Source organism: Hemicordylus capensis, chromosome 1, assembly GCF_027244095.1.
Source record: "Hemicordylus capensis ecotype Gifberg chromosome 1, rHemCap1.1.pri, whole genome shotgun sequence".
Lineage (NCBI taxonomy): Eukaryota > Metazoa > Chordata > Lepidosauria > Squamata > Cordylidae > Hemicordylus > Hemicordylus capensis.
Genome location: NC_069657.1, coordinates 331,465,442 through 331,493,173, shown reverse-complemented (window position 1 = coordinate 331,493,173; position 27,732 = coordinate 331,465,442). Strand labels below are relative to the sequence as shown.

The window sequence follows — 27,732 nt, the reverse complement described above, 5'->3', positions numbered from 1 at the left end:
GGTAAAGTGTGCCGTCAAGTCGATTTCAACTCCTGGTGCCCACAAAGCCCCGTGGTTTTCTTTGGTAGAATACAGGAGGGGTTTACCAATTCCTCCTCCCGTGCAGCATGAGACGATGCCTTTCAGCATCTTCCTATATTTCTGCTGCCTGATATAGTGCCAGCAGGGATTTGAACCAGCAACCTTCTGCTTGTTAGTTAAGCAATTCCCCGCTGCGCCACTTGAGGTGACAACTAGGGATGTTCTTCTCTGGATGTGCAGATTGTTTCTATGTCTCCATAGGGAAAGGAACAACTATAAGGCTATGCACATGAGCGACCCTACCCAAGTCAATGCCAATCCTGGTGCTGCCTCTTCCGCAAGCCTGGGTTTTCTACCTAGCTTATACCTGGGTTAAAGGGCAAGAATGCGCCCTTCACCCCAGGTATGGATTTGTATGTTCGGGCTGCACACAACCCAAGAATACACAGAGATGGGCGCCTAGAACATCTGTCTCACGGAGGTATTCCGCCAATGTACTACACTCATCATGCAATGCATTGTGGGATGTCCGGAGGCTGGAGATCTGCACTGCTTGGAGGAGATCCACGCTGCCAGATCATCTGGGAGTGAGAGCTGTGCTCCCAGCAGCATTCTTCTGATCATCTGGGGGGAAGGTGAGTTTGACGATGACTCCCTCCTCCCAGCAGTCGTGTGAATAGCCTTTATGTTTATTGTTAACAAGTTTATTGTTCAAATCTCACAGGCAGAATCTAATGCATTTGGGGAAGCAAGCTGAGGACAGCTCATTTTCTCCTGAAGTTCTAGTTTAAAACAAGCTTCTACAAGACCAAATAATGAAGGAAAAACAAGCCTGTACATTCAGCAAAGAGATGCATTATGCTTTATTTACATGCGTCACAATTTATTTTACAAACTAGATTACAATTGAGAATGGAATACACAAGGCAATATCTACTAACATCGAATGGAGTTAAGCTCTGCACCGCTATTTCATTTGCAAAGGGAAAGATTTCCAGATCAAACTGACTTCCAATCATTATGTAGTAAGGTAGTATATTCACCTATGTCAGCATTTGGTTTCACGAAAGCTTCTGTTTAGTTAACAGTGCCAGCTTTCAAACAAAACTGCAAGGTAGCTCATACGAAAAGTAAAAATTGTGCACCTCTTAAGAAAGATGGCCATGCGCTAAGGCAGTGGATGGAATATTCTTCCAAAGTATGTGGTTTGACAGTGAAAGAAATAACCCAGGTAAGACAGTTTTACAGATACTGTATACATATTTTGTCCATTCATGCAACTTTTTTTGGTTAAAAAAAAGTTTCACACGTGAAGCCAAAATGTACAATACATTCCCCTCCCCCATCCCATCCCCACCCCCCTGCCCCAAGCAAGTAAAAGTATCTGGTCCCCTTTCACATCTGCTGGTATTTCTGATATACACCATATATAGAAAATAGTGAATGAAGGTTGGTTGCCAAGCAAGGATGTCATTTCCAAGAGATAAGTGTTATAACATTTAGTTTTTGAAAACAGTGATCCAATACTAAATAACATTTAAATAACAGTGATCCAAAACTAAATAACTTTTAGTTTTTGAAGACAGTGATCCAACAGCCTGGTAACCCACTATAAAAAAAATTATTTCAGCAGAATGAAAAAAATAATAAGCAGTATTCAGTGGTCTAAAAATGGATTATGAAGTGTTCCATAGATATTTAAAGAAATTGCCTGCGCATCTGTGCCAAATTTTTATTTAATGGACATAATTTCAATTTTCAATGAACTCATAAATTCAAAAATTGGGGTGACTAGAGCCAGTTACCTAATTCTAATATATAAATACAATCCCACAAATAATTCAATAAATCTGTAAAATTGCCCATTGACCCATTAGAGCAATTGAGGCTGTTCACATATATTGATCATGTTCATGTACCCTAGTACTTTAAGCACATGAATAGTGAGTTTCTTCAGTGCGATTGTTCGTGCTTAAATGCTCTTTAGGATTAGAGTACTCTGTGATCTTCAGAATGCAGCCCTTGGGTGCTGGCTAGTGTTTACAGGTTGGGAAATTCAGATCACTTTTGTGCAGTCAATGCAAGCACCCCAGGACTATTTCAGAGAAAGTGGTTAAAGTTTGCATTAAGAACGCAGACAGATTGCTAAAGGATCAAACAACTATTTGAATTTAGAAAGATATGTGACTATTTGGCACAATATCTGAGTGAGGATTTTCCAGGTACTTGCTTTCACCAAGTACATAGCTTCTTTAGGCCCATGGAAATCCCACATTTGTAGGTAAAGACTCAGGGAGGCAAGTTTGAGAACTATTGTCGATTCCATGGCCATTTTTTCCAGGTTAGAGGACAACAGAGAGAAAGCACAGAATGTAATTCCAGCTGTAGTAGAGTTGCTGGAATCTGTCTGAAGAGCATGGCTTCTTAACCAGATTCTCAGTTGAGGGCCAAATCCAAGTACCTTAGTAGTTAAGAGGCTTTGGGGACAAGCTACAGAGGAACAAAACTGGAGCAACTGATAGACATCTATGGATTCACCTCAAATTCCACATCAATTCAGATTACATTCCCAGAACTGAGAACAGAATGCAGCACGCTATCAGTAGGATTTGCTTCTGAGTAAGCATGCACAGGATCAGAGTGTGAAATGCATAAATGTGGACTGACTTTTTCCAATGCAACTATAGTAAGCCATTACTCTAGTGGCTGAATTTTAAAACAAACAGTCCTTTCAGAGAAATGCAGGTTCATCGCAATCCAATTAATTAGTGGCTCTATACGTCGTATGTATCCTACTGAAGTCAACAGAACCAAATTACCTTTAGCCTCAGTAGCTTGGCTCAACTAGTTTGTGATGAGGCTGCCTGTTTTTCCAGAAGTCCCATTTGGTTCAAATATATTTCTTACATGTACTCCAGGATGATACGGTTGTACCCACAGCACTCCCAGGAATGTATAAACATTTCAGCCCATCTGGTTGGGCTTGCTTACATGCTGATGTAACACAAAAGTGATGCCTGCCCCTTTCAGGAGTCTGTTGTCTGCATATTTTGCAAATATGCAAGGAAGCCCAACCAAATAAGTGTCAGCTTTTATACAGAAATGACATGGGGGCAACTGTGAAAGTAGTGGCAACCATGTCATCCTGGTTACTTGTAAAGAGTGCCTACTCTCTGGTAGGTGTGCTTAGGATTGCAGCCCAATCCTATACATGTTCACTCAGAAGTCCCTCTGTCTTCAGCAGGAGTTTGCTACCAGGTTAGCCTATGCATAGAAATGCAGCTGTAAAATCCTATTGCCATCTATGGCAGCTACTTAACTGTCTCCCATGAAAATCAATGGGATTAAAAAAAATTAGCTTTGGCTGGATTGCACCCATAGTTTCCATATGAAAATCAATCGCCTGACTAAAATGAGAGCTTGCAAAAGGGAGAATCTACTTCTTCCTCTGGATCGGCTCCCTGAAACATTACCCCTTCAAGTGGATAAAGGACATTTAACAAAAGAAGTCAGAGGAGGAGACCATAAAGCTTGCTGTGTACCAGATTTTTTGTGTGCACAGATCTTTTTGGTAAGTGCACAGACTTCCTATTGGGATGAAAGACAGATATGTACAAATAAAATATTGTCAGTCACTAAATGCATTGCTATACCAGATAACAACAAAAAGAAAACATCGTCATCAGCTGAATTCACATTTAATAATGTACCAGATACTCTTATGTAGTGAAGGCATGTGAGAAGGTTCTTAACTAGCTTTGGTAATAGGTACTTGTAACTGAATCTCTCTAAATAAATTGACATCTTCCTTAAGCCCATGAAATGGATGACATTTTTATAGCATTTTCCTCTCGGGGAAGCCCTTTCCAATGTGCAGAACAGACACACACATTGGTTATTTCTGATTAATGAAGTGTGATAAAGTAGACCCTGCCATTGACAAATACACCACCTTGATTATTTAAGAAAATATTCTGTATCTTTTTTTTTGAAAATGATAAAAATCTTAAGTGTTTGGAAAGTTTATATTCTATGATCTACTCAGAACCACAACAGCACAGAGTTTTCATAATTCGGTTATGAACTGCATGATGGAATTTACATGTTCATCTATAGAAGAGCGCAGCACAATCATAAGGAGGCTACAGTACAAAACAAAACTTCCATCACACAAGGAGCTGTTATATCACCGATATTACCTCAGAGCAGGGGGTTCTCTAACCTGGGCTCCCAGATGCTGGACATCAATTCCCATCAGTCCAAGCCACAATGGCCTTTTGAAGTCAATGGGAGTTGTAGCCCCCAAACATCTGCGGATCCAAGTTTGAGATCCTCTGCCTAGGAAGGCTGGAAAAGAAGGAGCAATATGGGGCCCACATATGTGTGTGTGCGCGCGCACACGTGCTTGTGTGTATCTAGGTGTGCACGCGCACTTATGTGTGGTGGCTGAAGGGAGTCACACCACATTGTACATGGTTCATGTGCCAGTGAAAACTCATGCACCAAAACTTTGGGTTAAAATGCTAGTCTGTTCTCCTAACAGTCATGCATAATGATCCGGTTCTGTACATAATAAAATATATTTATATATTTATATGCATTATGTCTTTATGCCAAGAAAAGTTCTTCATATATCACTTTGGAGAAATAGGTATACATTGTCCTAGGCATAGTGTCTTCACACCATTTTTTTTTAAAATTTAAAACGTACCATTGGGTTTTCCTCTGTTCTCTTCTCCACTCTTTGCCCCCCACCCCAAAGATACCAATAAAAAATAATCAAACATAGAGGACCTGCACAGCACCATCACTTTCATTAATTATTACTATTAAAATTTACAAAAGAAACCCATATAAGCAAAATATATAAAAACTACTTTGTTTTTCAGTGGAATTTATCCAATTACACTCTACGCTCCTATGAAAAGCTATCTGTATGGTTTTCCCTCCCTGTCTCTCCTTCTTGACCTCCCTCAGCTTCAACTCCCAGTCTCAATGACACTTCACAAGAAGGAAAGAATAATCAGGGAGAGGATGTAAAAAAATAATTACCAATGTAATAAATCACCCAAGTCCTGGATGATGCATATACACAACACTCTGTTTTTATGCAACATAATCTTTTTTTTTCCTTTTAGATTTTTGTTTCATTATTACTATTTTAATATGAAAGCAAGCTGTTGCCTTCTGGGTGGTTATAGTCAGATTGTTTGGCAAGGTGGTAAACAGTACAGCTCACGTACTCATGTTCAGGCTCGCCAGTTGTACAGGCAGACAAAAAATCACTGCAGCTGTTTGGGCTGGACATACTAGGCTAGTATGACTGACAGCAAGTGACCAGATCTGACTAACAGCAAGTCAGCTACTGACTCACTAAACACTATGAAACGGCCTTCTCCCTCACACCTTTCAAACACTGGTTCGGAGGATGCAGCACTGGTGGTGGCTAATTCTGTGAGGTAAAATCCACCCTCGGTGACAAGAATAAAAGAAAGGCGTACCCTGACATTTCAGAAAAGTCTTAAGTGGGAGTTAAAGGGATTGAAACATAACCAACCAACCCCCACCGCAAAATCTTTAAAATTCCTCCTAAACCACCTTTTGAATCCAATCAGTCGGTAGGTGCTATAAAGGCTGGGATAGCCAAGCGATGTTCATATCCACCCCCCAAATGGATTCTACTTTTAGTTATGCATATATTATTCTGTGTTTCATATTCATGAGGAATCAGCATGTGAAAATGAAAAAGGAACATTTAAAGCATTTCACGGGGTGGGACTCACACCTTAGAGGGGTGGGGGTGGGCAAAACCCTGAAAAGTAAGAGCCAGGCGAAAGCATCCTGCAGCCCATTAACATACTGGAACACCATATACGGATTGACAAAGAAACCCTCGTAAAGGCTACACAGTGTGTTCTGAAACAGGATGGTGGCAGAACCAAGGCCTCCTCAAGTCGGTGCTTCACCATTCCATAATTGGAAGATTTTGCATACTTCAGAATGAGTTCAATTCCAGAAAAGGTGGTTCATCACTCAGGATCTGGGGCTCGTTAACAGTCTCTCTTTCATTAGGAAAATAATGCAGGGTTCGCAAAGGTTATAAGCTGTAAACGGTATCTCTGTCCACTTGCTGACAGTTGATTTGGCAAAGGGTTTTTTTTCTCGTTAGGTCTTGTGTCAGTTTAAGGGCCTGGGGGGGGAAAAGACAAGACAAAACTATGTCAGTATATCCACAGACTATTAAAAAGGGCAGATAACCATACACACTAGTTATGTTAGCATTCTCTTGTAGAAACCTCTATATGCTATGCTATAAATACCTTCTTAAAGATGGCATACAATCTCATACTCCCCAAATAAAGGCTACTGCAGCTAGGGATGATGGGATTTGTAGTCTGGAAATCCCTGTTACAGAGAACACTGGCGCAGAGAGCTGGTGGCTATAGTACAAGGAGGGACACTGTGTAGATGAAGGGTGTATAGTTTCACCCCCTTTCAATGCTACATTTCTGGAGTGTGTACAGACACGACTTCCAGAGTTCCCTCATTTCTGTGCGACATTACATTTAGAAGGGCAGTGCTACCTCCTGACCTTCCTTCAAAGAGATCAGGGCAACATGGTGGCTCTTGCCTCCCATTCTCCCCCCTTCCCCCAATGCTCTGTGAGGTAGGTTAGATTAACAGGCCCAAGGTCACCCAATGAGCTTCACAGCTGAGCTGGGATTTGAACTTGGGTCTCCTTACTCTTAGTCCAGTGCTCTAAGCACTATGCCATACTGGCTTAAATTCAGGGCAGCTTGGAAAACCATTACAATATTGTGTGTTTTATCCAGGCAAAACAAACTTGACTTTTGTCAGTATTTTATGAACAAGTGACTGGACGGATCAACATTCTTCACTTGTAAGCAGGCATTCAGATCTGGCATCACCCTGTTTGGCTGGCTAGCAGGAATCCTGTCTAATAAATCTGTCACGAGCTCAATGTAAGGACACGTACTGACACTGAGTCAGTCTTTGGACCTCACAATAGCTTTTGAGCCATGACGTATGTAAACATAACTTCTATGTCTTCAAAGGATGCTACAAAGGTACAGTTGATCTACAAGCAACAGATCAGCCACTTTGCCTAAGTTATATTTGATAATTAATAATTAAATTAATTTGATACTTCATCTTTAATGGTTAATTTCTCACAAATCCCTCCTCAATGCAGTGTAAATAAATCTATGGGAAACACCTATATCAGGCAGCAGCGATATAGGAAGATGCTGAAAGGCATCATCTAATACTCTGCAGGAGGAGGCAATGGTAAACCCCTCCTGTATTCTACCAAAGACAACCACAAAGTTCTGTGGGTGCCAGGAATTGACTAGGGATGTGCACGGAACCACAGAAGCGTGATCCGGCACTGGGGGGAGTGTGTCTTTAAGGGGGGGCGGTAGTACTCCCCCCCCCCGCTGCTCTTTCCCCTCCGGCGCTGGAGTTGCCAAAAACATTCTTGGGGTGGCAGAGTTCCTCCCAGCCGCCCCTGCCCCCGTCGTCGTCTGTAAGGGTTAAACTAGAAAGAGCTGGCGGCGCGCATGCGCCTTCTGCAGCGCGCGCGCTCATCTCTGCTGCTGGTGTGCACGTGCCGCATATGTCATGTGGCGCGTGCACGCAAGCGGCACAGAGAAGTGTGTGCCGCGAAGGGTGCATGCGCGCCGCCAGCTCTTTCTAGTTTAACCCTTTCAGACATCGACGGGAGCAGGGGCGGCAGGGAGGAACTCTGCCGCCCCAAGAACGTTTTTGGCAACTCCAGTGCTGGAGGGGAAAGAGTGGCTGGGGGGGGGGAGAGAAGTACTACCGCCCCCACTAAAGACACACTCCCCCGCCCTGCCGAACCGCCGGAATTCCGGACCGGTCCGGAGGCCTTTTCTATGGCCCCGGACCGGTCCGTGCACACCACTAGAATTGACACCGACTCGATGGCACGCTTTACCTTTACCCACTTTCTAGAATGCCACTGAAGGCATCCCGTTGCCTGGACTCCATCTGCAGTTCTCTGGAATCAGAGAAGCAGAGCTTGCTCAATTGCAGGTTTTGCCTACTTTCCTGATGTTGTCCCTAGAAAGCCAGGGATAAGAGGCAGAAGCTACTGGAAGTGTGGATTTAAGATGCAAACACTGTACAGAGGAAGACAGGGCTTGCATACCTTTAACCAGCGACAATGTCGTGTGTCTCATTTCTGCAGTATTCAGGGTCCCAGTCCAGCTTTGCAGCTGGTCAGCCTATGTAGATTTTTTTAGAAAAAGCACTGCCTGCTGTCTAAGAGATAACACTCAAGGAGATAACTAAAGTGCCTGAGTGTGGTGAGCTCCCAAAGGCAACTACAGCAAGGAGGAAATCCCAGGACTGATATGCATGTGCAAGAACTTCACTGATTTTCTCTTCATTTGCACTTGGGCCTTGCATCTGTGGATGGGCCATCACAGATGTAACCCCACAGACAGAATTTTCATCTTGTTTCAGAGACAGTGCTTTTCAAAGGGGTCAACTCACACATTCATTTGCCAGTCATCAAGTATAGGTAATCATGTGGAGAGAAACCAAGCAAAGTACATGCATGTAAAGCACTCCTTGAGGACTGGCTAACCAATGTGTTATCTGACTCCACTGAAAAATACTGTGCTTGAGGTCATGTGCGGAGGCATGGATGTTCTGTGGTGGTTCTGTGTAGACCACCTGTGGTGGTAGATCTGTGAGCCGTTCAGACAAGCAAATCATTTCATCACACTGTAGTCATCAAGAGAAAAACATGCATGTGTGAACTAGATGTACATTTCACTGCCTTGTTGTCACATTTTCCAAATGTTCTCTTGGCCTACATATGGGTGAATAGTGACACTCTCTGAAGTGAAGGCCAACATATATTGATTACCTTAAGAGCAATATGGCTTCAGGTTTGCTAGATCCAAAGTTGCAAATGTCACTGACATTCTGTCGGTGCTGGCCCATAATGACATTCTGCTGCCTGAAGCAGAGCACTAAATGGTGCCCCCTCCCCTTTATTTTCCATTAAAACGAAGGGCTGATTCAAATGAATACTCCACAGCATTTGATTAGAGATCACATGAAATGGCAACATATTCGCTTGTCAGATGATGATAAGAGACAGACAAGATATCCATAGTCCAGACAAGATATTCACTTGTCAGATGATGACAAGCTCCCCCCATCCCCCCGTGCAATAAGCACATAAATATTATACTCAAAATCAACTTCCTATTTAAAAATGCAAACTTGGAATTGGGCAACAAACTGAGGGCACTTGTCTACATTTTGCCCTCACACAACTACTCTGCCATGCTGTTTATATTATTGGGACTGGAAAGCTATTTTGTTTGCCATTCTCTAACCTCATTCCACCACTGTTAGTTCAGAATTAAATCCCCCAAGCTCTAGTCTCAGCTGAAGTGGCAAGAAAGAAGCTCTAAAGTATTACCTAATGCAGATTACTACACCCATTTGGTTCCCACAGGTGTTAATTATGCTGTACTGGAAATCTGTCCAGAATGGAAAAGTGACGCATTGATGTCTCCCCAAGTGCAAGGTACAGTAAATGTGCACTTGCTAAAATGGGATTTTAGCTCATCAACAGGGAAGCCATAACACTCCATTCAATATAAACATTTAGAAAAAGGAAAATATTAGAGTATATGGCACTCTACAATTGAATACATATGACTTCCTATAGCACAGAACCTAAAAGCAACTAATGAAATGCAGTACTAACCACGTGATCTGCAAATGATTTAAACTAGCTCATCTCTGCTAGTATATCTGATTTATGGACTGAACTGATATTTATGTTAATTATTACTCCTGAACAACCACTGAATATAATAAAGCTATCCTCAAACAGGATTTCAGCTTTATTCTTATAGGTCACTGATGTGTCTGTAGCATGAATTGTATTTTAACATTTTGGTTGCTGTCAGCCAATGGGATAGGACAAGGAATACTTTTTTAAAAGCAATATTTTAGTCAATAGCTGATATAAATTAATAAATAAAAGCAATTAGCCCTCAGGCTTAGAAGGAATTTGCAATTAGAGTAAAGAAGCAATACTTAAGTCTGGATACTATGGGAGGTTTTGCTTGTGAGAAAGAGACCCTATTTGTTTGATTTAATTAGATGGCTTTCTTGTGGCTCTGAGATTTCTGTGGATGCCTGCCTACTCCAGATCATCTAAGTGGATTAGCATCCCCATAATATTTCATAACCTCAAACCCATAACATCACTGGTAATTTCCCCAGTGGTCTTAAAAAGAACAAGAATGTGAACAGTGAACAAGTGCTTAAGTATAATTCCTTAGGCTCAAGTACTAATATGCCACCCGCCCTTGCAAAAAAAAACCCCAGGCCTTGTTTTTCAAAAAGCTGGAGAATGAATTGTATCCTTTAGCTTCTTTAGCTACCACTGTTTAAGCTCCATTCATTTTTGGATGCCTGATTTATATTTATAGCCAGACATGGCAGTATAGCTTGTTATGTACATTAACAATACAAAATGGACAAATACCCTTTAGATACTGCTCCCTGTCAATCAGTTCTTCTACATGAACTGGCGAGCAGAAGCTTAACTGGAGAGCAGAAGCCATTGTACACAGTACATTGATAGGATGTACTGTGCTTTAAGGCCAGTACATCCTATCAAGGGGACTGGCTTCTATTGATCTTGGGACTTCAATGTCCCTAATAATTATGGTGCTTGTTACTCCTCCCTGTCCCTGCTGCCATACGCTGCTGGCTCTGGTACACAGGAAATACTAGCATAATTTAAGAACTCTGGGCCTGCCTAAATAAATAAGCAGAATGAGGGCTGCTTTTGCCACTTTGCACAATTGCCAAATTCATTACCCAGTAAGGATGGATATTATTCAAAGTGGCAAAAGAAGCAAACATCCTAGTGGTCCAGTTTATGTGGGTTGAGTATTGGTCTGTAAAGGTGCCACTCCTTGAATCTGAACAACTGCCTATCAGATACAGATTGGGGAAAGCCCCTAATTGCAGCAGTAGAGAGCACTGCACTTATCAAGATAGATACGGCCACAGACTTCAAAATAAGCCTGAATGAGTCCTGATTTTGGCATTCCACAAGAAACACAAACTGTCCTTTCCGCTATGTGCATTCACAGAACTATTGCTTTTTGTTGTTGTTGTTAGATTGTGGAAGTATATATCCTTTTAAACAACTCTTCCTAATGATGAGGTCTCATTTGCTAATGTTGTTAAATGAAGCTGACAGGTCAAGAAGTCAAAACAAATCATTTAAAAGGAGGCAGCAATGTGGTGATGTGTCACAGGAAAGGCAAGAAACCCAAGATTGTTAACAATAATACACAGGGAGAAGCTCAAAAGCAAGAGTGTAATAGAAGGTACTCCCATAAGTCAAGTGCCTTCATTCCTCCTTAAATTAAATTACTTCTTTTCCAAGAAAATCAGAAAAACAGAATTTTAAACCAAGACAGGTCATGGAAAAACACTGGGAAGGAGGATGTAATCAAAGCATAATTTACACTCCGCCCCCCCAAATCTGTTTCTTCTTCTTCCTTAGAATCCCTTGGAGAAAATATCCCCCTATTTTGTACACTGAATTCCCAATATCTCATGGCTGCAAGGAAAAGGTCAATTGTAAGCCATTTCCAATTCATCATATTATTATGGCACAGCATTCCCAATCCATATCGGATAATCAAGTACTTTAAGGCTGTAATTCAGTGGCACACACTCTCAAATGTCATCGGGAGCTACTCTGAGACAAGAAAAGAATGAGGCCCAACCATATTCAAGACAATTTTTAAAAAGATTACTATGTCAGCAATCTCTATTTTGGTCTAAGTAGACCAAAGGACAGGAAGATGAAAGAAAAACGCAGGGTGGGCCGTGGGGACGAATAGAACCATGGCCCACAGAAAGAAGCGAAACAACCTACTGGAGGTGGGGGATTCCCACACTGAGCACTTGTGCTGCAGCTCAATTGCTTTACAGATCTTACGTGAATGAACCCCAGGAGGTCTTCAACTGCGGCAATCTGTGACATTCAAAAGTTCACCTAAGCTAAGGGCATGCATATTTCAATGCATTTGCAAGACAAGTCTCACTATTGCAATGGACAAGGTAATATAATATAGAAGTAAGCACCTGATTTCTATCTGTGCAATCTGTCAATACAGTGATCCAGAAATGTCAACTTCAATGCCTGAACTCAGTAGCTCCAATGAGAACTGAATTCACACTAAAAAAGCAGTCTCGGTTAGGGTTGCCAGGTCCTCACTCAGATACAGCACCCATATCTTTTACATTTCTCAAGGCACGAAGAGACAGCGTAGGTGCTGTCCTCTTACTTTGTTCATCCACCAGACCAGAGCCCTCATCCACTACTCTCCTGCCTGAAATGAGACATGAGTAGAATCCTGTATGAAGAAAGATAGTAGAGAGCACAGTGTTCATAGCCTCTTTCAGTACCTCTTTAAGAAATGAGAAGTATAGGAACCATCTCTGGGTGAGGATCTGACAACCCCAGTCTTGGTCCCTGTTTAGTGGGATTATGCTGTTTTCTAGAATAAGGCATTTCACCGGCTTAATTTGCCAAGCAAAAAATTGACTACTATAAAAGGGCAAATTATACATGAAAAACTTGTATTCTCAAGATTATTGGGGAATAGTGAACTTCAAGACCTAAGGCTAACTGATAAAACATTCACAGCTCATTCACCAAACCAAACCAAACCAACAAAAAAGTAACATTTTGCTAATGATTTTGATAGAAGAAGTAATGTGCTAAGAAGTCCACCTGATGCTGCTATGCTTGTTCTAAAAATATCAAGCTATGCTGTCATCTTGCGAGAGTGTACTATCCCATAATTTTGGCATCTGTAAGAACAGCAAGTTTCCAATTATCTTTGCTGAATCACATAAAGAGCATAATGGCCTTTAAAAAGCAGAGAGAAAAATCTCAAGTTACGGATGGCCTATTATATTGCATTATGTTATATTGCATTATACCAGGCACCCACAAATCCACTTGCCAGCTCACCAGAGGCAAGTGCTCCTTACCCTCTGGCAGGCAATTCATGCATATGGGATGTCCTTTCTTAACACATTTAAGATTTGCAGAGGGAATGGGACTTGTAACCACCATTTCCGCCCCTGCCCCCCACCGCCTTTAACTTTTAGCATTTTAACAGTTCCATTTCACTCTACAGAACAAAAACTAGAGCAGCTAACTGGTGCTTAATTTTTTGTTTTTCACCTGGAGCCTTTTCATACATGGCTTTTGGTTCACACATCCTCTCCAGAATGGAGGGGATGCATTCACATATCGGCCAGATTTACCCCAAAGTCCCTGTGAGCTATTGGGGAGCACTTCACACACAATTCGGGTTTTTCATTGCACATTAGAGTGTAGCCTGATTTATATCCGGGGTAAAAAAAATCCACTTTTTGCATTGGTGTGTGTGTGTGTGTGTGTTTTGCAACTTTGAACTTGCAGTAAAACCTCACAGTAAAGCCTGCTGTCTGAAAATGCTCCTGGCAACCTTATAATAAATGCCATTGAAATTAATGAGATTCTGAATGAGAACTGCTGAGCAGGATACAGATATAGGAAACTCATTACATAATAGTGACCTAAATGCTTTAGTAGGTAACCCTTTGCAGACCAAATTCATGATTACATGCTGATTTTACTTTGCTACATACAATTAGATATTTAAAGAGAAAATTGTCTTCTCATTTGGACTTGGGAAGGCAATCAGGGCCATCTCCAGGTTTGGCAAACTCTTTCCAACCCCACCCCCCATACCTGGGTGTGCTCTGAAAGAGGCACTCCGCCACCCCCACCCATAGGCTATGGGCACAGAAGTGGTCTCAGGAATCATCTGAGCACCCTTGACGTGAGGATACTGATTCCTGAGACAGCCCTTAACAAAATGGAACTCTATCTGCTTCATCTCAAAAAAGTGCCATCTTCAGCTAAGGATGTACACTAGAAAATTACATTTTAATATTCAACTTTATCTTATTCACAATGGCTAATTAAAGTGCAATTTTAGAGAAAATAGCCCACTTTTTAACCTTATGATCTGAGCACTAAATATGGGCATACATACTGCTGCAGAACGAAAATAACTTTAAACATGCTGCTAATAAACAGAAAGGAATGTATTAAGAAACACGCATAAGAAAACCAAAGCATTGAAAAAACAGTCTCCCAAGTTTTTAATTTAAAAGAAAAGAAAAGCACCTGTAAGAGGATGCCAGTTTAAGCAGAAGAGCAGTGGTGGTGGTGAGAAGCATTTAGTTTTCAAGCCGTATTTCGGCCCAAGTTTGCCTCCCCCTGCTCCTACTTGCAGGGAAAAAGCAACTGGGAGGGGATTTTGAGGAGAAAATGGGTCAAGGGGAAAGGGTTAAGTAGTCCCATTCTGCACTATTACATGGTTTAAACTGGCAGCCTTCTGCAACTGCTTTTCATTTTTTAAAAAAGTGCTAGGAGACTGATCACATATGCCTCCTTTGTAACTTCTGGCGTGTTTCTCAATTGTCATCTGCTCACATTGCATGTCTACCTGCCTCTTCTTGTTAACTACTGTGCTAATGAGGAACAGAAAATATGTGATAAGTTTCATACCAACAAGCTGCCATGAGAGGATGATGATATTATTATTATTATTATTATTATTATTATTATTATTATTATTATTATTATTATTAAATTTAATTAATTAATATACCACGTGACTCCGAAGGCTCTAAGAGTGCATTAATCAAACTTTATTAGATGTATCTAATATTAGATTTACTTTATTAGATGTGTCATTTTTCCTGTTGTCTATGCTGTCCTTCTCATCACGAGCATTTTACTGCACATGCACTAGCGTGAAAAATAAATGACATAATCTAATAGCCTTATGTGTCAATTCTCACACCTCAAAGTGATTTTTTAAAAAATGAGTGGGAAGAGCCATATGGAGAGTAGTCTTGTGAAGAGGTTCAACATGTGTTAGACCATCGTGAGACAGATCAGTTTTACCACACTGAGGATGTGTTGCAAAAGTAATCAGAGCAATCACGGGTCCAGAAATCTGGAGTATGAGCTTAGGTGAGGAGCCAAAAAACAAAGCTACCATCTGTGGTATTCTCTCTGAAGCCTTTCTATCAAAATCCTCTCTAAAGAGGTTGTGCATCTCCATGCACTTGGGAGCCAATTGTGTGTAGGATCTATGGGAGCACAAAAGAGCACCTAGTGCATCTTTTATTAAAGGATGTCTGAACAGAAGGATGAAATGGTTTCATGAATCAGCGCTTAGTCAATGCTATAGTGAGCCCATACTATATTATTTGTGATGCACAGTATTGCAAGCTCCTCACCTGCCTCCTTTCGTGGACTTGGGATTTTTTTGTAAAGCCCATATTTGACTTTTTAAAAAAAATCTAATTCTAAACATCATAGTTACTAGGCCTGTGATCTTTGGTAAAATTGAAATTCTGATATTGGAATTCCTTGCCCCCATCACCAGGAGGCAGTAGAACATGGGGCAAGTGACCCGCATAGCGTCCTGGTGGTGGGACCGCTTTAATTCGCTGCCCAACACTGGCATGTGCAGCGCAGAGTTCTTCAGGAGTTCAGGGTGGAGGCAGGCAGGGAGCTCGCGACTGCTCCCTGGGAAGCCTGTGCACTGCTGGGAAAACATGCAGGCTTCTAGGTAGTGTTCTCTCTAACAGGGATTCCCAGATGTTGCTGATTACAACTCCCAGAATCCCCAAGCAAAAGCCATTGCAGCTGGAGATTCTGTAAGTTGTAGTCAACAACATCTGGGAATCCCTGTTAGAGGGAACACTGCTTCTGGGGATTCTGGAGTAGTCCTGCATGGGACTCCACTCCCCAGAAGCCCGCACATTTCCCCAGCACTGTGAAGGCTTCCCAAGGAGCAATTCCGCACTCCCTGCCCACCCCAACCCCGAACTTCTGATGAACTCTATGTTGCCCATTCACCCCCATGCCAGTGCTGGGCGGCCAATTAAAGGGCCCCACTACCAGGACACTATTCGGGGTACTTGCCCCATTCTCAACATTGCCCCATATTCTATTACCTCTTGGTGGTAGGAGCAAGGAATTCCGATTTTACCAAAGCGCACAGACCTAATAATTACCATAACCCCTTATTTACATATGGTATGTCAAGTCTATTGAAGTCAAATGAATGCAACAGATCAAATGTTGCTGACCTGCTTTGCCCACTTCCCCTCTTTGCATAATTCCGTCAGCCTGGAACCCAACTTTGTGAAGAAGCTTGCTTAGCACCAGTGAAGTTTCCCACATTCAGAGTGACAACATTCTGAGCTGAGATGAGAGAATCAAAGTTAAAATCCAACCCATCTGCATCCATGAGTTCGCTGCGGATAATGGACTCCATGTCGCATTCCAAGCTCCCATTGAACATATCCAGGTCCAAATCACTGGGGAATTTATCATGCCCCATGACTGGAAGGCTCACACTGTTGGAATACAAAGAAGAGCCTGAGAGTGAGTCAGAAAGTGATTGCATAGACTGGTTGACAGGAGACTGCTGCTGGTGTTTGGCCGACCCAATGTTATTTGTGTCATTTAAGCCCATAGTACTGACGGAATTTGACAAGGCACGACTGCCACTAAGAGAGGAATTCTGAGATTGATGCTGGTGGTGGAGCAGGTTCTGATTGACCAAACTGCCCTGACTCGGCTGAGCAGCAAATGACATCATTGGGTCATTCCGGAGCATGATACTCCTGCGTACATTTTGGGCGGAGACAGCTGTGCTAGCTTGGGACATAAGTGGATCGGACTGAGTCATCATGACATCACTGTGGCTAAGCGAATCCGATGCCAACAGATCCTGCAGCGTTTGGTTATTGTAATGAGAAATGGAAGAAAATGTAGCTTGTTTGTTCTCTTGGATGGTTTGCATGGGAGACTGACGGAGGGAATTCAGAGATGATGGCCCAAACACAGCATTGTTGAAACTACTTGATGGAGAACCAAGACCTGAACCTTTGGTACCATATGGAAAACTTGAGCTTCTTTGCATGAGTCCTCCTGTAGGTGACTGCTGGGAAGAGGGGAGAGTTATATTGTCCAGAAGGTCATCCATAAGGTTATCTGTCAGTCCATCATTCAAGTTCATGGTGCCTGCCATATCAGTCAACCTAGGCAACTCAACATTACAGGGTTTATTTATTGATGGGGACATGCTGGGCGGACTACTGTACAGCATGGGGGAAAGTGGAGCATCGTCATCCTGAACCTCATCCAGCTCAGTACTTGCCAGTATTGGTGACAAGCGACCACTTATTGTACTGGCGTTTGAGTTTGTACGCGACCGGAAATCTGTCCATGTGTCCTGCTCATCACTGCTGCGTGAGGTTGGACTACCCGGCCACTTGGAGAGTTGGGAGGGGCTATCTTCAGTAGTTTCCTGTGCAGTTTGGGCTGCCTTTTTTTTAGCTGCTCGTCCTCTACTCTTGGTGTACTTGTTGCTGTTGTCCATTGAAACAGCACGCCTCCGTGGTGCTTTTCCACCTTTCCCACCATCTGGATTGATCATCCACCATGAACTTTTCCCAGTTCCTTCATTCTGTACCCTGATGAATCGGCTATGAAGGGATAAGTTGTGCCTGATTGAGTTCTGCAAGAAACACATACACAAAAAGGAATTTAGAATGGGTACAAGTTTCCCTTGTTTACCTCAGCAATCTAAAACCTACTTTTAAAATCTGTAAGAAATTCTACTGCTACAATAATTTAGTATTACTTAATATATTTATTTAACAGTGTGCTAAGAACGATGCTGAAGTTGAACATATATTAAGTGCCTATGAGGTTGTCACCCCTCTCCCCACTCCCCCCGATCAATGGGGAAGGGCATTTAACACTGATCCAAGCATTGCATCTGATAGGACTAAACAATTATAAGAATGATTTGTGTTTGACAATTAAGGAAGGAAAAACCTCAGTTCTTTTCATTAAATAGCACCCTTCTTCAAAATACTTCCTGTGATATTGTGATATTTATTTTTAATGTTGATGCTTCATTACATTGGTAGAAGCCAAGATAGTTAACTGAGATATTGGGCACTTTCGGATGGGGCATTTAGTCTGGAGCGAACACAATGCCACACAATGTCATCATCCATCCATTGTCAACCAGTAATTTTTTGTACTTAAATCATCATTTTGATAAGCAGAGTTTTTCTGAATTTTGTAAAAAAAACAGTACAGTGCTCAAAGACTGCATGCATAGACTATTTTTAATGTCTTTTTATTTTTTATTTTCGTGTCTATTTTATTTTGTCTTTTTTGACAAGCTATGAATTTTGTGGATAGTTTTATCAATGCGTACAAGCACATGCTGGTGTGGAAGAAGTGATGCGATTGCAATATCACTTGCAATTCAAAGCAGAAAAGCAACAACTGGTTGGCATTCGAAGAAGCATATCTGGAAGTGCCCATCTCTATGATTCGCTTTGTAACAAATCTTACTTTCAAGTCAATGTGTTCAAGATCAGACAGCTTATAAAATCCTTCGACATTTAGCACGGACTATGTTTATTTATCCCGTAGTAACTAATTTCCCTTCTTTCCCTCTCCTTTCGTGGCATCAGAATGAAGTAACTGACTTATTACTTTGCTACCCAGGGCATTCCTGTAATTTTCCAAAGTAGGCTTGCCATTATATACAGCAGAGCCAGCTGTTAAGTTACAGACATTTAGAGAACCCATAAAAAAGCCCAGTGATGCCAAGTTCTAGCCAGTTGCCACGAAAAACATAGGAAGTGAAAGTACCATCAACGTGACTGTAACAGCCTGCGTTAAAAGCAAGAACGTAACAGCTGCCCAGAATTCTCTTTGCCATTTAAGTCACACTAGGGTGGATAGACCCAATGCAAGACACTGGGCCAATATATAAAAAGACATTTCCACCAACTCTATTGGGAAGTGCTTTAGGTTTACACTAGCTGAAAAAGGAAAGGAAGAAATTGGCTGCAGATCCCATTCTTAAAATATATTGGAGCCGTGTTTTTTTGTTTTGTTGCATAAAATTACAGAATTTTGGAGGGATCCTGCCCTGGAAAAACTTCTGACTGGTACTGTCTGCTAAATAGGAAATTAACGTGAAGATAACATTTTTTTTAATCTGTGTGGAAAAGACAAATATGTGTGGTTCTGAATGCTGAGGGCAGGAGGCAGGGAGGAGACAGGAATATCTCAGTAGTCGAGCATCTGCCCAGCATGCAGAAGGTCCGAGGTTCAAGCCCTGGCTGCTCTAAGCAAAGCTGGGAAAGATCCCTTCACAACACCCTGAAGAGCCACTGCCTGTCAGTGCAGACAATACAGAGTTAGATGGGCCAATGATCTGACTTGGTATATGGCAGCTTCATGTGTATATATTTTGAAAACAAAAATGCAAGAGGATCTCCCAATTACTTCATTAAAAACCATTTTATAACATACCATTGGAATTCCCATTTAAGGTGGATAATTCACACTGGCATCTCTACCATAGACATAAAGAGGGTGGATGACATTAAGTAAATGGAAAACATCTGGGGTGTGCGAAGAAATGTAGGCCACATTTTTTTAAAAAAATCCAATTGTAAGTACTTTTCTAAATTGTTTTGTATGCAGCCAGGTCTACTGAATAAAACAAGTCTGACTTGCCCCAGTTCAGTTCGAGTCCAAACCGGACATGTTTGGTTTTGTGCATCCCCGAATTGCTCCCCCGGTTCAGTTCGAGTTTGAGCCACTTTGGGGCTTGAAAAGTTTATATATTTATAACTTACTGCCAGGCCAGGGGTAATTTTGCTGCCTCCAGGGGGTGTTGCCACAGTCGCGGGAGAGCCTCTGAAGCTTCCCCTCCCAGTGTTTACCAGACCGGTTCGGCCAGTTTGGAGGCCACCATGCATGCCAGTTCGCACATCCCACCCCCACCCCCACCCCCACCCCCGTTTTGCTCTCTCAGCAAAAATGCATGGCTCCAAGAAAAGAAAAGAAAATCCAATTACAAAACCATAATGTTTTCTTTTTCATTATGTTAGTTAAACACAATATATATTCAAATGCTATATAAAAATTGTCATGCTCTGCTGGATGAGGCCCAAGGCCCATCCATTCCAACATCTTGTTTCACACAGATGGCCTGAGAAGCCCACAAACAAGAGGTTAGACCATGCCCTCTCTTGCTGTTGCTCCCCTGCAACTGGTATTTAGAGAGACCTTGTCTCTGAGGCTGGAGGTGGCCTATAGTCACTAGACTAGTAGCCACTGATAGACCTGTCATCTGTGAATTTGTCTACACCCCTTTTAAAGCTATCCAAGCTCGTGGTCATCATGACATCCCGTGGAAGAGGATTCCATAGATTAATTATGTGCTGTGTGAAAAAGTACCGCCTTTTGTTGATCCTGGGATGACCCCTGGTTCTAGTGTTGTGAGAGATGGGGGAAAATTCTCTTTGTCCTCTCTCCTTACTCCATGCAAAATGTTATACACCTCTACCATGTTTCCCCGTAGTTGCCTCTTTTCCAGACTAAAAAGCTCCGGATGCTGTACTCTTGGCTCATAAAGAAGGTGCTCCAGGCCCCGGATAATCTTGGTCGCCCTCTTCTGCACCTTTTCCTTTTCTACAATGTCCTTAAGGTACAGTGACCAGAACTGCACACAGTACTCTAAATGTGGCCACACCATAGATTTGTATAAGGGCATTATAATATTAGCATTTTTATTTTAAATCCCCTAATTATTCCTAGCATGGAATTAGCCTTTTTCACAGCTGCCACGCACTGAGACAACACTTTCAATGAGCTGTCCACCATGACCCCAAGATCTCTCTTCTGGTCAGCTGAGACCCCCAGCAGAGTACATGTGAAGTTGATATTTTTTGCCCAATATGCATCATGTTACACTTGCTTATACTGAGCCACATTTGCCATTTTGTCACCCACTCCCCCAGTTTGGAGAGATCTTTTTGGAGCTCCTCACAATCTGTTTTGGATTTCACTACCCTCAAGTAATTTGTCATCTGCAAATTTGACCACTCTGCTGGCTACCCCAACTTCTAGATCATTTATGAACAAGTTAAAGAGCACTGGTCCTAGTACAGTACTTTTTACAAGAAGGTATCTTAAAGCAAGCTTCAAATGCACCAACAAAGAGCTGTGAGCTTTCAGGATAAAATGTTAAGAACAGCTGAGTCCCCAGACATTTAAGATTCCAGCTTGGCAGGGGGAGGTGTGGGGGAGGAGAAATTGAGGTTGGGGAAAAGAGAGAATTGGCCTACTCATGCCCCTAACAGTTTATAGTGGGTCTGTTCTCACACTTCCTATCTGGGCAGAAGTGTTCCCTCTAAGGCATGTGCATGTGCGTGAACACACTTTTTATATCCACTCAGTTAATGTTAGATCCCACTCAGGCTGAATCAGGAAAGCCCTACTATGAATGCATGTGCACACACTACCTTGATACTGCCACCCAGAACAAAACTCATTCTGCACACGAATGAAAAAAAATTGAGAAAACACTGCTGGGCAGTAGAGATGGCTCCACATGCTAGGGCCCAGCTTGACACGCACAGGACCAAACTGGGCCCGGTTCGAGTGCGGTTCTATTGGAATGGAACCGGGCTTCCCAGTTCTGTGTACACCCCTACTGACAGGGGCATAACTATAATTGGGCAAGGGGAGACATTCGCCTCCCTCTGCCTCGAGGGGCCCCCAGAGGCAAGTCACATGGCTTCCCAGCACCCACCCCCTCCCCCATGAGTTACCCTGCAAATTGAGCACTCGCTTGGCAGGGAGCTTGGATTTGGCGGTGACACAATAGTGGCGAAATCGTCAGCACTAGCAAAGAATTAACCCTGAGAGTCCCGCCCCTTTCCCCTAGCAGCCTCGGCTGCATGCTTCAGCTTCTTCCTGGTCGCTCTCAGCAAATCACAGGAGGCAAGGAGGGAGCCTCAGCCCTGCCGGTTGGGAAGTGGAGCAACTGCGAACTTCCTCTCTCAAGCAAGGTAAAAACAAACAACAACAACAACAACCATGTTCCTCCTCCCATATCTGTTTAGTTTTATTGTTGCCCTTCATTAAGCCACTATGTGTGTGTGTGTGCTTGCATTTGAAAAGCCAGTCTGCTTGTGTTTGTTCTCCCACACTTCCTTCCCTGGTTTGAAACTCTCTCTCTCTATTACAAATGTTTAATAAAAATCCTCCCCACAGCCCAACAATATACTGTCTTGTTCTCCACCAAAGTCCAGAGGCGTATCTAGGGAAAATAGTGCCCAGGGCAAACACTGAAATTGCGCCCCCTGTCCAAGCATCTGACACCCATCTTTCAGATAACTTTACCATAATATCAGCTAAAAAATACAAGTCAGGCTCGTTAATCTTTTAATATTTCAAAAACTATTTAGCAGTGGACTTAGCCAGACCAAAAAATGCTGGAAAACTACAAATTTCAGTATGTGGGGGCTCATGAAATACCCAAATACTATGTGGAGATGTACTTGGAAAACTAAACAGAAGTGCCTGTCTAATACTCTACTATGCATTGTAGCATCACCATTACATAAGTTTTAAAAATCAATGGAGAATTTGACTTTTCCCAGATACTCTGTAAATAATTAAAGGATATGCAGAGTAAACTGTGTCACTGCTTGGGATATATTCTAGTCTTTCAGAAAGACAGTTAAAATGAGAGAAAGAGAGCAAGAAACTCCCAGTGGGCCTTAATATTAAGGGTTTCACACTGATTCAAAGACAAACTCACCATTAATAGCCATATTAGCAAGACATCACATTTAACTCACTTATCACAAGAAGCAAAGAGCGAGCAAATGAATACAATCCTAGCTCTTAAGCGTCAGCTCAGTATTCACAAGCCCTGATTCTCTGTACATAGTGCCAATCTGAATATGTGTACAGTGTCTTATATTATTATTATTATTTTTACCCGTAGCCCCTTTGGGGGGCTTCCTAAAGGCTGGGGTGTTTTTTTTGCAAAGATTCCCCCTCACCCCGCTGGCCTCTAGGGCCTTGCAGGGACCATTTGAGCATGTGCAGTGGCCGTTTTTAAAAATAATCTTTTTTTTTTTTTAAAGGCCGCTGAAAACAAAATGGCCACCGCGCATGCTCAAATGGCCTCTGCAAAGCCTGGCATGACCTAGAGCCTCACAGAGGCCATTTGAGCATGCACGGTGGCCATTTTGTTTTTGGCAGCCATTTAAAAAAAAAATTTTTTTTACAAAATGGCACCCCCCTTCAAGTGGTGCCCAGGGCACCAGTATTTGAAATATGTCACTTAATGATACTTAATGAAAGTATTGTCACTTAATGATACTTAATGAAAGTATTTGAAATATGTCACTTAATGATCATACACAGCTGAGCAATGGAAACTGCCAGTTTCTTTGCAAAAGAATAGTACAATGAAGTACAGAGTTCATCACTAAGCAATATCAAGCTGTACTTCTTTCTTGTCTAACAAAAGAAAACCAAGATTCTTTTAGATTTGTTCACCTATTGCCTTTTTAAAAACACATTTTATTTTTAAAAAAATTAATTAAAATGATCCACAGCATGTATTTAATTTCCAATAATATTTATAATTCTAAAAGGGACAGGCTTTATCTGAAATATTACAGAGGGCTAACATGTTTCTTTTTCTGTGGGAATCTCTGCTTTCTATGCATTTATGGAATATGTATACTGTCTATAGAAATCATCCTTTTAAAGAATACTTCATTTACACAAAATGCCAATTCATATCTAACAGGGATAAATACTTGCTCTTAATGTCATGAAGTGGGACTCTCTTGCTCAAATATAAGTTCAGAAGTACTGATACAAAATAGTTTTTAATACCAGAACGGCATGTCTTTCTCTATTACCAGTAAATGACTTGCTTCGTCCACAGTTTACAAAACCTGTTAAAAATAATTTAGGATGATAATCTACTGTGGCACATAGGTTATCTCTCTCTCTCTCTCCCTCTCTCTCTCACACACACACACAAACACACACACACACAAACACACACATCATATTAAATATCACATATCACATATCTTACTATTATTTAACTATGCTTTTTGTTACCACTATTCAGCCTCATTAAAGATTTCTTTACTTCATGAGCTGAGCTTCAGATTATGCTTCAGATTACTCAGGAGACATCAGGCCAGGAGAAGGAAAGGCAAGCAGCTGGGTGGGGGTGGGTCAAAATCTCATCTCTGGGCCCACTCCAACCTTGCTACTCCCCTGCCTACTGGGCAGGAGGAGTGGCAAGGCTGGGAACAGAAGTCCTGTGTGCTCCCGACTGGCAATCATGAGAATTCTAGAAGCAAGGTAGGAGGAGGGGTAAATGACAGTCTAAGAGCTGGGTAAGGAGGGGGGCAGCAGCAGTGAGCCCAGAACGTGTACCCAGGTCCAGAGTGAGGGTGGAGCAAAAGCATTTCCCATGCCTTTCGCCTCCATAGCTCACAGATGATCATTTCCCCCTCCTCCTGTCTTGGCTGTAGAATTCTCATGATCACCAATTGGGGATGCACAGGGGTCCCAAACCCAGCCTGGCCACTTCTCCTACCTTGAAGAGGATTGTGAAAATAGCTCCAGTAAGTATCTTGGAAGTTGGGATTAAAGTTAGAGGGATGCATACCATGTGGTTAAAAACCTTCCCTATATAGTTTCAGACACCACTATCTGGTGTGTCCTCTAGAAGAGGAACCCTGTCGCCAGCTCAGTAAGGGTCCATCTTATTTATTTATTATTTCTCTGTGTAAACCGCCTTGAGCCATTTTTGGAAAGGAGGTATAGAAATCAATCAATCAATCAATCAATCAAATAAATAAATAAATATAATTTGAATCTGTTTCATTCACAGATTTCTAAAGGATGGAAAGGCTATGTAGTATGTTTTTGCAAAGCTGTTTAGCTGGCTTGATCTGGGCTGCTAATCGCCTTCCAGTTTCAGTTTGCCATTTGAAAGTGCTTCATTTTTCTTTTCTCTTCCTTGGTCAAAGAAAGTTGGCAGATCCTCCTTGGCAAGAATTTCCCCATTCCTCCTAGCTCAGGGTCTGTTTTAGGCTCTTCCATACCATGTTTACCTTATGGAGCATGTCCATTAATTCAGACACCAGCTGCAAGCGCCTCTATTGAAATACAGAGGCTTTTTTGTCTTGAATCAACATGTGGTATCAATTTATCATTCCCAACAACGCAACAAGGAATCCACTCGCTTTAAAAATAAAAAGGGTTGTGCAATTTAACTCTTAAAAGCTTCCCCCCTCTTTCCTATATTTTAAAAATAAGCCTACAGATTAGCAAGATGAGGCACAGCTGGTGGATATGGTATCCTTGTTACATGACTGTCTGACTCTATATGTTCAGTTCAGATTTTTATACCAGTTCATTTGCTATCCCTGAGAAAGGCTACTAAAATGGAAATGTGACACAAGCTACAACTATGATGTTGTGTAGATAAAAGCTGGAGTAGTATATTTTCACAAATGGGATCATTTGAAAGTGATGGATTACATGTCTGATCAGCCTACAAGTGGTAATATTCTCTTGGGAGGACAGCAGAATATTCTACTCTTGTGGACTACTGTACATTTACTATAGAAGTAAAACAACTGTGTATGTGGGGTGGGGAAGAAATGTTTATTATACTTCTATCCTACTTTTACATATGGGTCCCAGAGGTCTCCAATCCAGGTTACTAAAGGAGTCCGCACCAGCTCAGGTTCAGCAACTCTGATCCATCAAGTGCTCTTGGATTATCCCCAGGGTTAAAGAAAAAATGCTTTTGGCTTTCAAACGTCTGGGCAATAAGCTGCTAGCTAGGTCTTGTTTATTTGTATCCCATCCTTATTCAAAGCACCTTGGGATGGTGCACATGAAGCTTATCCTAACAATCCTGCAAGGTAGATTAGGCTGAGACAGTGACAAGACTAAGGTCATCGAGAGGGTTTCATGGCTGAACAGGGATTTCAGGCAGTGCCTCCATGCAGTGGTCCCTCTATTTTTTTCCATCTGTGTGCGGAAGGAGTTTTGTTCTGGGCGGCAGTATCAAGGCAGTGTGTGCGCACATGCAGTCAGAGTGGGGGACTTCCTAATTCAACCTGAGCAGGATCAAAAATGAACTGAGCAGACATGCAAAAACTTGTGAGTGCACGCACGTGTGCACTCCTTAGAGGGAACAGTGTCTCCATGGTCTGAGTTCAAACCCTTTATTTGCATGAGCACATATCACTCATTTTTTAAAGCAGGTTCCCAATCTATGTGATCTGCCTTACAGATCTTTGCCCCAGACCTCGAATTGTGAAGGCTGGCTGTAGTTTATTCTGTGGTGATGGAAAAACCTTTCTGCACCTGCTCAAGGAAACTCTATTATTATTTGCTTTAAGGAAGAGCCCTGGCATTGAAAAAAGATCCTGTGGCTAAAATCAAGCCCTAGGGCTAAACCAGTCACTAGCTCTAACTTGTCTCGACAAGCTTTTTCCAGCACACTAGTAACTTGTTTAGTTCTAGCTTCTGTTCTGTCTAAAATTATCTCTATTGTTAATATTCTCAAAGAAATATGTTTGGTACTGAATTTTTTTCGCAGTGTGTGTTTTACCTGAAAATAATATATTTGTGTCAGAACAAAGTTGTCATCTTTAAAATGTGTGAGAATGGGGTGGGGGTGGGGAGTCCCATATCAATATCCACGCCTGTGATCTTAAACCTGCAAGTGCACATTTGCCTAACAGCAAAAGAAAGATCCATGCCTCTACATGGCACTGAGATCTTTGCCTATCCCAGCAGGGAGAATGAAAACCTCTTGGGCTTTCAGCCTTTGGGATCACGGCCAGGAAGTTTCACTTAGCATTCCAGCTTTTGCACAAAGTGATTCCAAAAGGGCTACAATTATGCATCTGAACATTTGCTTTTTTCACAGTCCTCCTCAGTGAGATTTATAAACAATTCAAGTTGGGAAATCATTTAATGGAAACCGCCTGAAACAGCCTACGCATGGCAACTGCTCCATGTGGCAGCGATCATCCTCGCTGTGAGGAGCGTTTCCATGCGCTTGCCAGGAATGGCTGCTGGTGGTGATTTTCCTTGCGATGGAGGCAATCCTCATGCTGAGCCATTCTACATGCAACAGCCATGGAAAGGAAAAGATGCCACGTGGAGACTCTTTCAAGCAGTCGTCATACAGTGATGTGTCACTAACCTGCAGATGCAGACAAATGCTGCTCCTGTGGCTAATTATTTAAGTAATTCGTCCCAGGAGAACCTCTTTTGGGCTCTGAGTGCCTGGAAATGAACGCAAAAGCTACTTCATGGTCCACTTTAAAAGGTCTGGTGTAGAAAAGAACAGTGTAGTGTATTGGGGACTATGAAGTTTGATTTTCTTTATCCAGGACCTCTGATTAACCATATTTCAAATAAATTGCACTGTACAGGGACAATTTAGAGTAAAATACTGCTGAAGTAGCAATGATTGCTTCATTATACAAGCTCTTTAAATAATAGGTATCTGCCCTGATCCAGCAAGGAAGATCTGCACGTTTTATGCACACAGCCAATGCAGATTTCATGTGTACTGGGAGTTCCCTTCCTATTGGAGGTGCAACAGGAGACAGCAGATGCAGCAGATG

The 27,732-nt window shown here is 42.1% G+C and overlaps 1 protein-coding gene across 1 annotated transcript in view; it reads right to left on the bottom strand.

The window, feature by feature from the left end:
- Positions 1-856: 856 nt before the first annotated feature.
- Positions 857-27,732, bottom strand: part of FOXO3 (forkhead box O3) — a 162,911-nt gene continuing 136,035 nt past the window's right edge. Inside the window, exons 2-3 of the mRNA XM_053296568.1 lie at positions 16,291-17,726; positions 857-6,211 (exon numbers count right to left, since the gene is read on the bottom strand). Coding sequence (XP_053152543.1) covers positions 16,326-17,726 — 1,401 coding nt within the window. The 3' untranslated portion in view covers positions 857-6,211; positions 16,291-16,325. The remainder of the gene's footprint in view (positions 6,212-16,290; positions 17,727-27,732) is intronic.